Source organism: Condylura cristata, unplaced genomic scaffold, assembly GCF_000260355.1.
Source record: "Condylura cristata isolate star-nosed mole 26May11 unplaced genomic scaffold, ConCri1.0 scaffold00007, whole genome shotgun sequence".
Classification (NCBI taxonomy): Eukaryota; Metazoa; Chordata; class Mammalia; order Eulipotyphla; family Talpidae; genus Condylura; species Condylura cristata.
In genome coordinates, this window is record NW_004567108.1 from 16,466,991 (window position 1) to 16,483,312 (window position 16,322).

Genomic DNA, 16,322 nt, shown 5'->3' on the forward strand with positions numbered 1-16,322 from the left:
AGGTACCCTTGAAGCAAAGTATCCTTGACAACTTGGTACTTTGTATGTGCTTAACAACTGTCAGTTGTCGTTATGCATGGGAACCTGGGCAAGTTTTTGTACTGTCCTTTCCCCCTTTCTTACTTTTTTGTTTCTAAGGATCAAAGTGTGTGCAGGAGAGGGAAAAGTAAGGCTATTTTAGTTATTAAAGTTTATTCGAGTCTACTTAAATCATTCCATTAAAAGGAATTTGGGAGAACCATTTGAAACAATGATCTGGTACTAATAACCCAGTTTTGACGTGTGAAGGATTCCAAGATATCAGGTCATTGTTAAGGCTCTTCCACAGTTTGGGGGTTAAAGGTGTTGAAGACCCTAGAGCCAGGCTTATTTGGGAACTGCTCTCAGGTTAAGTCTGCTACGCTGTGCTTGACTTTTGAGAGATATTAAGGTACATTAGAAAGACAGGTTTAGAATCACCAATGGCAACCAATTACCAGCTGTGCCATCTTGGGCAAGTTAACTTCTGAGCATCAGTTTATTCATCTTCAGACAGACATGACAATATCTACTTCGTAAATTTGTGGTGAGGATCATGTCACCATTCACATAGTAAAGGCTCAATGAATATCCCCCTGCCCCAACATAATCTCCTCTTCCCCAAGAATATAAACAACTCGGGTAAACCCAGAAGTTGTCAACAAATCAGAGCATAGCCTGGGACAAAACTGATTCAAGATATATTTGCAATAACTCTATTCTTCAAAGCTTGAACTATAGCCACCCCTTATAAATAAATGATATCACCTTTCTGTTGTTCTACCTATAAAGATAGAGCTCTTAGGATTCTAGAGGCGGTAAAGAAACTGAGACATCTTAGAGAAACTGAGGCCAGGATTATACTTCCAAGCAAGACCAGCTTGTTGACTAGAAAGAGACAGAAGGAAAATATCACCATCACTGGAGGCTTTGCCTACCTGAATGTCTTGCTATTGCTCTGATAAAGATCAATTTGGCAGGTTGGAGAGTTAAGAGGCTGTAATTCATAAGTTTCCCAGAATCATTCATTGCCCAGAATCCATTCACTGAGATGGCTTACTTTCTTCCTAATATGTAGTGAATACTGGTCGCACAAAGTAAGTACCATATATGCCACAGATTGATGGGTTAGGGGAGAGAGAGAGTACATGGTGCATCCAAGAAGAGAACGAGGCTGCTGTGGTTGTAGAAAGGAGAGAGGATTCAGTGTTGACTCAGATTTGACTCTGGGAGTTGGGATCAAGTGCACCTAGAATTTAGAGACAAGAATTCCATTCTTCATCTACCTCTTACCCATAGAGTCCATCTCATTAGTAGAGCAGTTATTCTTTTTTCCCTAAATTATAATTTAAATAAGTTTTCTGGACTAGCCAGGCTCCTACCCATCCTTGGAAGCAGTTATTACTAGGAGGTTATAGATATACTAGCAGATAAGCAATTTAGAAATGAACTTTTGAAGCCAAAGCTGATCTTACATTGTTATTTGGAGCTGTTGATGATTCCTAGCTTGTTGTGGTCAAATTACAGATACATCACACAAGTGGTAGTTGTTTCTGAGGTGGGTAACACGGTAGATTTGAGTCCAAGTTGCCAAGATCTAAATCCCAGCTGCACCACTTGATTAGATATTCGAGTTTGATAGAGAGTAGCAATTTGTCTTGGGTAGGTTTTCAGTTCACGCTAATGAGATTTCTCCATCAGGAAATTGATGGTGAAATAGTACTTAGTTCCTGGGGTTTTCATAAGGATTAAATTTACTAACACAGTTTGTAAAGGTAAGTTTACTAACAGGCTGACAATGCTTCCTGGCATGTGACAAAAGCTCATTTGCTATTTGCTATTTAAGGGGTACAACCAGTAGGGGCACACTTTTGCCTCCATTTCACCACATTTTTCCAAGTAATCTTTTCTCCCTTGCACATTTTATTGTTGCATTGGAAAAAGACAGTAAACGTTTTCCTAAAGGTCCTGAAAACTGAATTAGTCAGATTTTTTAGTCACATAGAGTCAGATTACTTTTTTGTAAGGGTCATCTATTTATGCATACAGAACTGGGGTATAGGTTTGAGATGTGGGGTGGGGGTTAGAGGATTCACCAGACACAAGAGTGGGGAGCAGAACAGCAGATTCTGAAGGGAGCAGCAGGGAGACAGAAGAGGCCTGCCACACCATGTGGGTCACCTCCCTAGCTGGCAATATAACTGGTGCTGAAGAGGCTTCAGCTAGCTTCGTAGTATTGTGCTTTAACCCGTTGTGCCACCAGGGAGGGCCCTGAGTCAGATTCTTAATTAAAATATCAAAGCACGGGGCCCTCCCTGGTGGTGCAGCAGGTTAAAGCATTGCACTAAGAAGCTAAAGCCACTTCAGCATGAGTTCGATCCCACCCTGGAGCTGACCCACATGGCACAGCAGACCTCTCCTGGCCAGCCCACTGCTCCCCTCAGCAGTATACTTCTCATCCTGCCTGTTCTGCTGCCCACTCTGTCTCTGGTGAATCCTCTCACCACCCCTGTACCTCTGGCCTGTACCCCAGCTCTGTATGCATAAATAAATAAATAAATCTTTTTTAAAAAATCTATCAAAGCACGTATTCAGAGAATGGATAGTCCTGGGTTACTGAGACCCAAGAATTGAAATTGGATTTGTAATGACGATTGAAATGAAGTTGCATAAAGAAGCCCATTTCATAAGAAGTTAGGAAGTTCAAACTCTTCAAAGGACCTCTTGCTTCCTCAAGGAGAACTTGTCTACCCAGTATTCTCTCCTCCATTCCCCATGTCTAGATAACTTAGGCATCTCTATAACTTACATGTTTTGTATTTTTTCCAATAAAATTGCAAAGTTTAGTCACAGAGGGCCCAAGTTTTTAAAATATTTAAAACATAATATTAAGTTCCTATCTTTGCATAAGGAGAATAAATTAGGGGAAAGGGAGAGGGGCCAAATATTCAATACGCTTGTTAATTTCCAAACATTTCAAAAATCACAGGTAATTTGATTTGTGTATAAAGCTATATTTCAAAAAGTATACCTCAAAATTCCAGAGGTAGAAAGAAAACTAAGAGGTAATTTACTTTCTCCCCTATATTCCCCTAAATTTTCGGGGACCTTTCTTGGGGCAAAGGCTGCTCATTTTGAAAAGTCTGCGCCTGCCAACAACTAACAAGACTATGTAATACCATTACCAAGGCAACAACAGACTATGTAGTTAGAAAGTGTGGTATACAGCCAGGATGGAAACTAGATTAACAATGTGAAGTGAAGTTTTTTTTTTTTAATTAGAAAAAAAGAAAATCTCATCACCTTATATAAATGGGTATGATGTTAGCAGTTCCAACATCTGTTGTTACAATGGAACTTGGTTATAGAGGATTTTTCTCTATATTGCCTCGGTCATGGGTACAAGGATACATGGATACTTGCCAGTGATAACCCACCCTGGTAACTCTGCTGAGCCGTGTGAACCTTGATTCCACCCCATTCAAGTTAGACAAAGAAATGTTTCACTTGCAAAAAGCGAGAACATTTTTCTCCATGTTCTACTTGAAGCCCCTGGATTCAGACAGACCCTTCCAGACTACAGTTGAAAAGATAGATGCGTCTATTTCTCCCAAAGCAGCGCAAATATTTGCTGCTTAAAATTATTTGACTCTTGGGAAACAGGAGTAACCACTATCCAAATACTTGATCATTTTTCAAGGGCAGTTATTTCAGTTTCAAAAATATCTTAATTTTTCTCCTGTTTTCCTTTCAGGTACAATCCTTGGATTTACCCTCCGACCATACAAAATGAGCTACCGGGAAGTCAAGTACTTCTCCTTTCCTGGTGAACTCTTGATGAGGATGTTACAGATGCTGGTGTTACCCCTTATCGTCTCCAGTCTTGTCACAGGTACCATATATGTTGTTGTTGTTTTTTTTTCCCTAAGTGTGCTTATTGGCAAAAGATTGCTTAGAAAAGCAAATGCTTTAGGTTTCTACTGGATGCATGCTCTGTTCTAGAAAAAAAAGTCCCTTCAAAATGCTGGAAAGGAGGCTTTAGTAATGCATGAATGATTATAACTCTCATATGTTACCAATCACAAGAGGAAACAGATTGAAACAGCCACGTAATTGGTCAGCCTCACTACCAAAGAGGCACCCTGCTAAACACTACACCATCAGCCTTCTCTGACCACAGCGATACAGTTGACAACAGCGTACAACAGGTCTGTTTTCTCACCCTCTTATCCCACCCAGATAACATCTGGTTGGACAGCCTATTAGCTATTGATGCAAGAATGCTTGTTCTCAGAACCACCAGGACTTGGCGGGAGCCTTCTTGGAAGCCTCATCGAGAGGTAATGCCCACAACACACTCACCAACTCTACTGCCACCAACACTTTATCTTTTCCTGGTGAACCCGCATGATTTCATTTCCTTCTCAAGTCGTCCCCACCCCGCCCCATTACCTTTTACGCTGGTGGGTGAATGGGGAGGGGGCGGGAGATTCCCCCATCTGGATCTTTTGTCAGTTAGATTCTTGGATTTTCAATGAGTGGAAAACGTGGCAGGACAAGATTCTGTTGTCTAGGACAGTGAGATCACAATTTATTCCTGCATGGGAAATAGTTAAAGAGGCATTTGTGTGTGTGATTGGCGAACACAGAGACAAGTGATTTAAAAAACAAAAAAAAATGTGACTGTACGTTCCTTCCTGCCCACTCTTCTCTTTCCCCACAGCACATCTCTGACTTGGAGAAGGAATTTCCATAGACACTGCCCCAGCAGGATGGTTTCTGGGTTTGTAGCTAGAGCCCAGAACTCAGGTATTACTGGCCCTGTTCTATGTCCGACCTTTGGTTCCGCATCCTCTGAGGCAGAACACTCGGCCTCCTTGTGAGCTGATCTGAGGAGCTTTCCTCCTCCCAGCGAGTTCTCAAGGGTATTAAATCTTCTTTCAAGATCTCTCTGTAATAAGAACTTCATAGTAAAACTCCGAAGTCGTGGCGCAAGATTCTGGCCACTACATGCCTTGGAGTGCTGACCGTTACGTGGACAGAAACTATGTCAGTTTTTTGTTTGTTTTTTTTTTTTTTTTCTTCCTCTGCTGGCTTCTACTTGTCCAAGGCTGTAAGCAAGTGATTGCTTGTGTGCAAATGGCTCGCATGTGGAGATGAGGGCCCATAAAACAATCATGTCAACAGGATGATTAGGGCACTTGTTGAAACTGCTCTCGTCCCTTCCGTTGCTGGCTAGGAGTAATCACGGCACCCACAATTCTTATCACAGAAGTCAGATTAAATCAGACATGATTGCGCAGCCTTGTGTTATTATCCACATGATATGATCTTTCTGGGAAACAAACCCTTTGCAGTTAGCATGTATAGCACAGAATTCATAGCCATCATTTTATTTCATAGAGCAAGGAAACCTCTTAGCCATCTCTGCTAGTAGGTGTCTATAATGTCCCTCAAACCATACTAAAGGGTCATGGTTTTGCTCACACTGTTTCTTCATGGACTAGACCAATGTTAGCAGTTTCTGCTCTCTGTAACTGGGCAAAAGTTGTGTTACCCTTTATAAGAGGAAAGCCTTCGTTCAGTACAACTAGAGAAAGTATTGCTTCCACTTACTAGCAATTCTAGTTAACAGTTACCTTGAGCTGACATTTTCCTGTGTTTTCTAATACTTAATACATCAAGTTCATCAGAGAAATAAGAGCTTTCATAGAGCAATTTGCAAGAAAAAAAAAAAACACTACAATGCAATCTCTTTGCATGGTTAAAAAGAAATACGTGAGTAAACCTTGGAGAAATTGCCAGGTTGCCAGTGGCCTATGTAAACTTTGAAAATGTAACCTCAATGCAAATTGAGATCACTTAGAGAGTCCCAGGACTTATTTAGACCATGTGAAGGCCAGACGTTTGGGGGGCATAATATTCCAGAGATCTTTTTAAGAAGGTATTCTTTAAGGAGTAATTTCTAAGCTGCCCAGTAACTTTGATACTTACGATCAGCTGGAATGCATGATTCAATAAGAATTTTCTTCATAGTTTTAAGTACAATGACTGTACTTAAAGAGGGATATGACCCATGGAATTGAGGAGGAGTGGTGATACTTCCGAATATTAAACACCCGCCTTGAGAATCCCTGTGTGGATCGAGAGATAGTGCTGGAGTATGAGCTGCCTGGAGAGGAAATAAAGGTAAGGCCACCGTTCTAGAGTGGAAAAAGCCAAGTGCATCTGGTGGCCAAGCAGTAACATCAGTAGAGGAAATGGACACTTCAGGTTTCTCACTGTTGTCCTACTTTGATAAAGTCATGGATACAGAGAAACAGTTCTTTTCAGCAGGAAATCACAGGAGTAAGTGTGGTGGCGAGCGAGAAGTGAAGGGCCCCAGCTGCAGAATCGTGTAGACAGAGAGGCAGGGAGACTACGATGCCCTGAAGAGAATCAGCTCTAGTCAGTGTTGCCATGTGTCAACAAGGGCCAAATCTTCCCATTTTTCAAGACAATCCGGAAGTTCACACATTTTAAAGAAACTTCTGATTTTCAACTGTTCAATGTAATTAACAGGACAAAACACTGCAAGCTCAACAAAACATTGGCCAGGCTAATCTCACCCATGCATTACTCTATCAGAATTCAGGCTTGAGTATCGGAGCTGTTGAATATGGAAAAAGCCCTGCTGGACCTGTGTGTCCATCAGGCTAGAGTGGGGGGTCACGTGCTGCTTATTCCACTGTTGACAGTGAAGCCAAATCTTAACGTGGAATCACCTCTCAAACATCATCTCTATTGTTACATAAACAGCTTCACTCTATTTTCTAAGTCTACCTGTGTTGCATAAGAGTTATTGCTCTTTTCTGCATCCAGTACTGGGGTAGGAACTCAGAGGTCATATTCCCATAGAAAGTATTTCCCACCAGGAAAACACTTAATAGATTTAGTGCTCTTAAGTCCAGCAGTCCTTGGGTTTTGAGGATAGAAATCAAAATTCATGAAAAGTATCTTGCGTTTTTTAGACTAGGTTTTGATTTTGCAAGTTCTGTCCATTTAACTGGACGAAAGTTACATAAACTTGAGAAAAACAAGTTAGATTTTTATATCTGAAACCAGTGTGTTTGTCAGTTATAGCTCTAAAGTCCCTGTAAGCCATGTTTTCCTTTTCCTAAATCTGAACTATCAATTTTCCCAAACATCCTTGGTGCATATTAGCATTCCAGAAACTGCCAAAGAGAAGTTGGGAGAAAGCCTAATGGCTAGATTTGTACTCAAGTACTTTTTTTTTTTTTTTTTTAACAAGCAGAGTATGTCTGTGCCAACACACCGTACAATAAAACAGGGGTTTGGCGCCAATTTCTATTGATTTGGTCAGAGTAGGCAGCCAAACTAGGTATTTCATGCCAGAAATATGAGTTGGTTTGACTGGCTGAGTCTGATTAAATTCACTAGATAATAATTAAACTCCATTTCAGGTTGTGCTGTATAAACATATCACCTCCTCCTTACTTTGAAATCTTTTCAGAAATCGAGTGCCTCCTTTCTCATTCTAAGTGCACATTCCTTCTGTATGATTTACCTCAAAATAAATCTTTTGTCTCTCTGGTTTCAATCTGTGAAATTTAACAGACTAAGTAAAACGGGGATGGGAGGGGTGCGGCAGAGACAATAAAAGGGGCCCAGAATCTGGGTCCCCGGTAGGCACCCTGGAGGGAGGATTCTGAAGTGAATGAAGTTTGTTTTATAACAGCCGCTGACCCATAGCTACTTCTTGTGCTCTTACTGAGCCAGGCACGGGGTTAGACACAAAGATATGTGAGCACAAAGACAGTCCCTAAGAAGATGCATAAAGGGCAGGGGATAAGAATCTCCCCTGAACCCCTTAAATCATGCAGTATACAAAAACAGATTCTAGTTCCATGGATGAGGGAGAAGGGATGGCCCTACAGTCAACAAGAAAGACAATTTGATTTATTTTAAGGACATGATTTCTTGAGTCATAGCATCTGCATCCCAAGTTACATGGGTGCCACCCCTTTTCTCATTCACTTAACATTTTCTTTCAATTAACATTCTTTTCTTCCAATGCCTCAAATCAGTGAGGGAAATGGAGACCTCCTGTTGCTTGCCTTGTGAAGGAGAGAGTGTATTACGGTGTTAGAATATTCTCCACCGATTCTATTGCTCACTGAAACTTCTGAGAGCTTGAGACCTACGCTCGGGTCTAAAACAAGAAGAAGGGAGGTTTCCAAAAGTTAGTAAGATGTTACATATGAACGAATGCCAAAGTAAGACTTTTTCTCTCCTGTTATACAAAGGGCTGAAAATGAACTGAAAAGAAAAACTTTCTCGCTATAGGTTTTAAGATGAATTAAGGTGGAATTCTGTACCAGCAGAATAAATAACACTGTGTTTACCCCACTTTGGGAAATACTGGCCTAGATGAGCCATTCCTTCCAAGCCATGGTCTTCTGTCTACCTAATCCTTTCAAAGGACAAGAGATCTTTGGAACCAAAAGACCTTTGGAAAATGCTAACAAGTGATTTTTGTTGTTGTTGTTTGTTTGGTATCCAAAATGAAACAAGCAAAAGGGAAAGCAAAGCCAATCATCTACCTACCTATAATCCTCCTCCATGACAAGCTCCGTAAAGGGCCAGGTATTCTCAGGCCACCTCCTTCCCCGTGTATAGATCAGGAACTGAGTGAAATATGGAACTTAACTACAGGTGAAGCCAACAAGCTGCTATCACCAAGAAAGGACCTCTTCCCTGAGAAGATAAAAGTAAAAACAATAAATATTATGCCTCAAATTATGACCCTTGGCTTCAGAAAATTGATAATTGCAATAAATCTAAAGCTTTTTCATTCCATCAAATATAAAAGGACAAAAAATGAGCTATCCCTAATTCTTGGATCTGTGCAGGATTTACTAAGGACTTGCAGAATTGAGAGCCAAGCCACTTAAGACAAATTTAAAATCTCGAACTATTTGTTCATCCCCATGACTCTGACATACAGTTGAGACCTGTTTGAAACAGTGCAGGCACTTATGAACAAGAAAAGACTGTAGACTCCTTCTCTTAGCCCCACATACCCATTTTATAGAAGACAGGGGTGGGAAGGGTATCTATCGCAGGTGGAAAGGCATTTCTTGGTGCCTCCTTTTCATCCTCTATACTGCAAAGACAATAAGGACACTAATGTTTTGGGGTTGTTAAGGATTTATACTTGACACAAAATAGGTGTTCAATTAGTGGTAGCCATTGGCAGTGAGGTAGCAGCAGCAAAAGCTGTCCTGGTGGTCCATACTCTATAAATGAAGATTCTAGAGCAAAGAGAGAGCTTTAGTTCAAGGGCATGTAACTAAGCCCCTAGAGTCCATGCAACTCCTTTATCAGCCATCCTTTCTGGGATCATTTTTATTAAAGGTAAACTAAAGACACCATGAAGCTAATGAAGTAACAACATGGGAGCTAGAGAGAATTCCTTCCTCACCACTGGAAAGAATTGGTTTCTGCCCTACAGCATGGGGTGTGATTACCTAATCACAGCTGCAAAAGTCTAAATATTATCACTGGTTATACAACTGCCCAGTCTTTCTCTTCCTGAGAAACAACCCCGGTGTGTGGCATTGTGGGTTCCCCATGCCACACTGAGCAGAGCCTTTCCAGCCAACCAAAAACTTCAGAGAAACTGAGTCTCTGTCTCGGCACACAAACACTTCGTGGTGACCTGGAAACAAACTAACCAGGAAAAAAACAGCAGCTTCAGTTCATTTGAAGCTGACAGACTGGTTCCACCAGAGCTGCTCACACCATGGGAAAAGAGACTGAGTTACATCCATCCAGAACCATCTAGTCACATCCACGTAGGTGGTGGGACACAAGGGAACACTCGTCTGTGGGGCAAAGAAATCACCTGTCTTTTCTGCATTACATAGAAAGGAATTCTGGGTAATTTTTTATTTTGTGGACTGGGGTTTTGGTAAGTAACTGAAGTAATCACTTCAGTTTAGCTGTCCCAGAAAACTTGTACCTCTTCATTGCTGACAATGTCATTCTTGTTGAGGCTTATGTGCCAGACACATTCCTGTGTCTTGAGGAGACCAACATGAAAAAGACAAGATCCCTGACCTCAAAGAGTACAGACGCAAGTTGGGAGATAGACATGTGATTGCAAGATCTCAGGTTAACAGTCACTATGGCGGGGTGAGCTCAGTGGTGGAACAAACTAGGGAATGGGACCATTCCTCTTTCTGCTGCAAGTGTGCAAATGTTTGGGGGGACTTCACAGTTTGTGGGCTCCTCACCCACACGCTTACTGGTGCAAGACATGGCTCAGTCTCAGTGTGCAACAACAGTGCTATTCACAAAGGAGGCATTGGAATAAGAAAAGAGTTTCCAAGACCACAATTGGCCAGCTATTCTAGCCCGGTAGTGACCAGTATCCAATAGTACAAACCAAAAGTTGCTCATGCAAGATAGGACTGTCCCTCAGAAGGGAGGCTGGAGCCTGTGGCACACCAGGATGCAGTGAACCAGGATCCTGCCTACCTGTGGGCAGCACCATAGCAGCCTCTCTCCTAGAGCCGAAATCCAGTCTCCTCCTGAAGCTCCTTCCAGGCTGAGTCAAACCTTCCCAAACAAAGTCAAGCCTTTCCCCTCTTGCTGGCTCCAACCTTCCTCACTCCATCACTCCTGCCCCAAGTGACTGCTGTCCAGCAACCACCAAAACTGACTCAAGCCTGTGCTAAGTCTCTGCCTATACCCACCCCGCCACCTGCCTTTCAAATCCAAGGGGTCCTTTTACCAAGCCAGCCTTTCTAAGACTTCATCGGTGCTGGGGAGAGCTTGAGCTAACTGACACCGGAGGAGCTCAGACCTGGGTCATTTTTGAGCTCAGGATTCCAAGCCAGAACCCGAGCTGTGTGTCCAGGCTGCCCTGCAGGAGGTGGGCAGGAGGTGGGCAGCTGAGCGCTGCTGTATCAGAATGGCGCTGGCCAGATTCAAAGCTGAACCACATGTCTCCAAAACTGCCATGAGTCATTTCCTCTTTCTGCTAAAACCCCAACATGACTGCACAGGGCCATCCAGCAAACCCAGCTACCATGATGTAGTTCAGGCTGATGTAGCTCAACTGGGATGCTGGGGGCGTGAAAATGGGGATGAGAGCTGAGGTTAGACGATCAGGCTGCCTAGTCAGGAACAATCTGTTAGCAGGGAAGGACAGCATTTTCCTTTTGTCCTGCACTGTTTTCTGCACACCTGAATCTTTCACCATTAAATGCAGTAGAACCAGAGGTGGGGTCCTGTGAATGTGAACATTCACCTCAGAGAATGTAGCCTCACAGATGGAAAGTCAGAGAGAAGGGGTGCCTCACAGGATTTCAACCACAAAAATTTTCCTTTTCAGAGGAGAACAGGATCCTCCTGCTTTCAGGAGGGGAACAGGAAGGCATGTAGAGGTAATACCTACCATGCAGCCTGGCACCCAGAGCGGGAATTCCCTCCACACCTGGAAGGTGGCCACCAAGATATACCTGAATTATATATTCTAGGGTCCATTCTATTGAGCTGAAAAGTCCATTTCCTGTAAGGTCCACTTATGGGTCCTAATTGGGCCATATGGACCAAGAGAGGGTGGCAGTTCTTCAGATGGCTTCAGCAGGGATCCTGAGCCCAGGCTTAGTGGCTCAGTTTTCTTGCACCCAATACTTCTAGGCCTTTCACTACACCCCCACACCCCAGTGTGTTCCCAGAACTGAACCCAAACTAATACCAGGTGGGCTTGGACCAGTTCTCATGTCAGCTGCCACAAACCAGGGCCTCAGAGGCATTTTGTTTGTGGTCTCTTCACCCTTCAGAACTTAATGTTTGACAGGAAAAAAAATGTGGTAAAAATTTGAATAGAACTGTAGTACAATCCTTCAATTGAAAGATAAGAGACTCCAGGCTCCAGGCTCAGTATGAGATACAACTTTCCAAAAGACGTGGACTGGCATGAGTGAGTGAGATTTCTTATCTACCAACTTTAGCAGTTTGAAGTTAATGTGATCTTGATCAGTCTTGGTCTGTAAGCCATTTTTGAAAGTTCTTTTTTTTAAATAAGGAAAATTGTAAAGTTTCCTTTTGAAATGAAGTTATTTTCTTGAAAGATCAGATTTTATTCAAATTACCGGTTTGATAATTTCCTTCAAACCACTGTGGAGCTGGGGATCTGTGGGAGATGCAGGGAATAAAAGCATTTCTCCTGTTGATACAATGGTGGTTCCAGGATCTGATGGACTCTGACTGGCATTGCGAAGTGGTGATGGGAGCTGGCTGGGTAGGATGATTCTGTAGTGAGACACCATCTGGCATCCTTCTAACTTCTGGAGTTCACATTCTAAGAGTCTGTACTGTCCCACTCAGATTTATGTTACATGTTACATGAGATGTGCTTTCCCCACCTCCATTTCTCACCTTACTCTTCCCAGCATTCTTCAATTAATTGATCTGGAATACGTCTTGGGTGTGGATATTTCTTTATGGTTCTCCAGGTGATTCCGCTGTGCACCCAGGGTTAGGAACCACCACTGCACAGTTTTCTAGAATCATTCCTTGGGTGTGGCATCACATAATTCAAGTCCTTATTAGTTCTCACACCTCCTCTCCCGGGAAGCCTTCCCTGGTTTTCTCCTGGGCCCTGTTAATACATGCCACAAGGCAGAAGTTTGTTGTTTATCCTACTTGGTTCTACTTAAAGTCATTTAAATAAAATGAATGTTTGCTATCTATGTGAGTAAAGCAATATAGAACTATAAAAAAGGAAAGCATGAAAACAACAACACACACACACACTCACACACGGTCGGTCACCCAGTCTATGGACTCTAATTTGAAAAGATTTCTCCTAGGAGTACGCTTATCCTGAAAATAACTGGAACCTGCATTCCATTGTAAAAGCTTATGTGTTCTATAAACTTAGTAAAGAAATGCTGGCCTTTTTATCAACAGAAAGAGACAAGGAGGTTGAAAATAGGAGAGAAATTCGAGGCATTCTGTGACAATGTAAAGGACTAACCCCTGGGACAGGACCTTTGTTGGGCTTGGTGTGGATTTCATGACCAGCAGGCATCAGACTCAGGGTGGTGGGATACTCTGCGGCAGAATGGTCTGTAGGAATTTTCAGTCAGTTGTGAGTCTGGGTAGAATCCAGGTTTGCAAGTTTTATGTTTTTCCACAAATCTATCTCAATGGTCAAGATATGTTTCTCTTGAGCTTTTTAGAGAAGATCCTTGCAGTAATCTCAGCTCCCCAAGCTAGAAGCCAGAGCCGTACCCCAATTGCTCTGGCCTCAACAGCTACATGACCAGAGCCACAGTGCTTTCAAAAGTTCATCTCTGGACTTCCTCATATTGGGGAAAGAGGTTTGGCCATCTTTGTATTTATTTATTTATTTTTAAGAATTGCTTGCATTTTCATCTGAGTTTTCTTTAGAGGAAAGAAACTTCCCCTAAATTACCAAGGGGATTTCCTCTCACAGGGCATTGGATTAAGGATGGCCTGTATCTGAGCTTCATGATTCTGAGGGTGGGTAAACAAGTAGAAGGAACTGTTGGCCAGTCAAGTAGGGAGAGTTCCGTAAGAAAAGCAAGATGATTGTGGCTCCTTAGGTCCTGTATATAAAGTTGACATCTATATTGGCAGCCTTGTCAGTACTTTTAAGGTGGGAGGATATACTTCATGACGTATCTGAAAGAATTCCTTTGCCATAGCCCCCAATGATAGTTTCAGCACCAGACACTAATACACACACACACACAATCTTATTTCATCTATAATACCCGTAAGTCCCCTCCCCAACCTACACACTTTCTCACCACTGAATTATTTTGAAGCAAATACCAGATGTTTCATTACATTTCTGAAAACAAAGGAAATGTAAGATAAATATCTTGGCAAAATTTTAAATGTCTTTTTAGTTTCTTTTTTGTGTCACACACACAGACACCCCAGAGCTGTCAGTCACAGCTCTGAGAAAGTGTTGCTAACCAAGCTCCTTACTTTTTTTCCATTTATGGTATAAATTTCTCTACCAGTATTTTATTTTAAATACCTCAACTCTTCCATAATCAGAGCAAGACATCTCTGTAGTGGGTGGTGATGCAGTAAAATGTTGATACTTGGAAATTTTGGGCATAACTTTTCATTATAGCACAAACTGAGTGTGTATGTGCATAAGTAGACTTACATATATTTTTTTCCAAAGTCCTCCCCCAGAAGTACTATCGCTTGACCATGCCTCTAATGTTAATAGCTTTTTTTAGTTCTACTTTTCCAGAACATGTTCCTGTATTTTAAGGTTTATCAACTAAATTATTTCCTAGTTAAACTATATAACTTAAATACATTATTCTGAAGGGTATTTGTGTTAAGATTTGACATTTCATTATTTTAGAAAGCTAGCTTCGAAAAGTAACCCACAAAGTTTTCCCAAATTATAATACAGTGATAGGTACAAACAATTCATTAATGTCAGCATGACTCACTACACACAGAAAAAATGGAAACTTGATAGCGTACATACTGGAATCTTGCCATATATTTTTATTTTAAAATAGAATTTGGCAGTCTTATCTTGGGACTATACTTCATGACATATCTGAAAGCATTCCTTTACCGTGGCTCCCAAAGATCGTTTCAGAGCCAGGCATTAATAAAGTAGTTCTTGAACCTATTGGACCTATTTAGGTAAATACAACAAACAGAAAATTCACCACACAAATTAAATATTTACATATTTAGTGCTATAATATGACATAGAATACATTATGCAGTGTAAGAGCAAAAGCATAAATACATTTCCATGAATGGCATTAGCTCTTTAGCCTAAGTGTGATTGCCAATCTAAAATTTTCTAATATCTTTGAGGTATAATGTGTCATAATTTTCAGCTGGTAGAAACATACTTGTTGCCAGACTTTGTCCCCTGTGACTAACATCCTCTGTTCCTTTGAATGATAGAAACCTAGTTTGCAATGCAAAGATTCTTTTATTTATATAAAGTCCCTTGAATTATTTCTTGCATTTTGGTTGATTTAACATTTACCTTATTTCAAGATGGCGCTTAATTTTAACAGCCTTATTGAAATAGTCACATAGTGCATACAATTTATGCACATTAAGTGCATAATTAAATGGTTTTAGTATATTCACAGAGTTGTGCAACTCACACCACAATCTTAGAACATTGCATTAACTTAAAGAAAAAAACCACATTTCTTGGCCATCACCCCCAATTACCCCACTCCTCTAGTCCCAGGCAAACACCAATCCATTTTCTCCCACTCTAGATCTCTGATCTAGACTCATCCATGTAACTGGAGCCACACATCATAGTCCTTTATGATTGACACCTTTTACTTTACATGTTTTCAAGATTTAACTATCTTGTCACTTTGTCCTTATGTCTCCTGGGTTTCACTTCTGGATACCTGGCTTATCCAGAATGTTATTTCTTGGATCAGAGAGTCTTTAAATTGACACATTCCTCTGTCACCTGTCTGTTTGGCCCGAGAAAGTCTGAGGGTGAGGATGGGTGGGAGGAAGACATGGGCTGAAGCAAGAGGACCTCTGGATGGCACATGTAAGGTCCCTCCAAATTTGGGGTACTTAGACTGTACTGCATATGCCTATGTACTGCATATACAAATCTCACTGATCTAACATGGATTTTATGAGCTGCTTCAATGGCCTGATACCTCTCAATGTACAGAGCAGCTCCATTGCTAAACCAAAAGTTCCATTCAGGTCTTTTAAACATATTATGGACTTATATATACATTATAATTATTTTGGGTGTGTGAAGCATAATTCCAGGTCACTTATTTTCAATTCATAAAGAAAATAAATGTTTGCACTTAGGTGATTGCAATAAGAGCTCCTAATTGTGCTCTTTTAGGACTCTCCTGGGTTAGAATCACTAATAAAACCTCAAATCTAAATCTTGAGCTCTGCATTTCTGAAGAATGACTCCTCTGTCTTTTGCCTATCAGTAAGAGCCACCTGACCATTCTCAGTAAACTTAGGGTTGTTTCATTGCATTTCTATTTCATGTGTTGAATCGTCAGCACCCACTTTTAATTAAACTTGATAAACTAGTTTGTTGTGGTACTGATAATTACTTATTTTTATGTCTAAAGAGGACTACAACCCAAACATAGGTTGAGTTTGATATTGATAATGATCTTGACATCTTCTTGTAGATGTGTAAGTAATGCCCTGACTAATTATAAGTTGTTCCTCCGTATCCACTAACAAAGATTCTTGGGCAT

At 41.2% G+C, this 16,322-nt stretch overlaps 1 protein-coding gene across 1 annotated transcript in view; it reads left to right on the plus strand.

Annotated features, from left to right (window-relative positions):
* The window catches only part of SLC1A3 (solute carrier family 1 (glial high affinity glutamate transporter), member 3), a 74,647-nt gene that overhangs the window by 17,324 nt on the left and 41,001 nt on the right, over positions 1-16,322 (plus strand). The window contains exon 3 of the mRNA XM_004678097.2: positions 3,773-3,910. Within this exon, the coding sequence (XP_004678154.1) occupies positions 3,773-3,910 (138 nt within the window). The remainder of the gene's footprint in view (positions 1-3,772; positions 3,911-16,322) is intronic.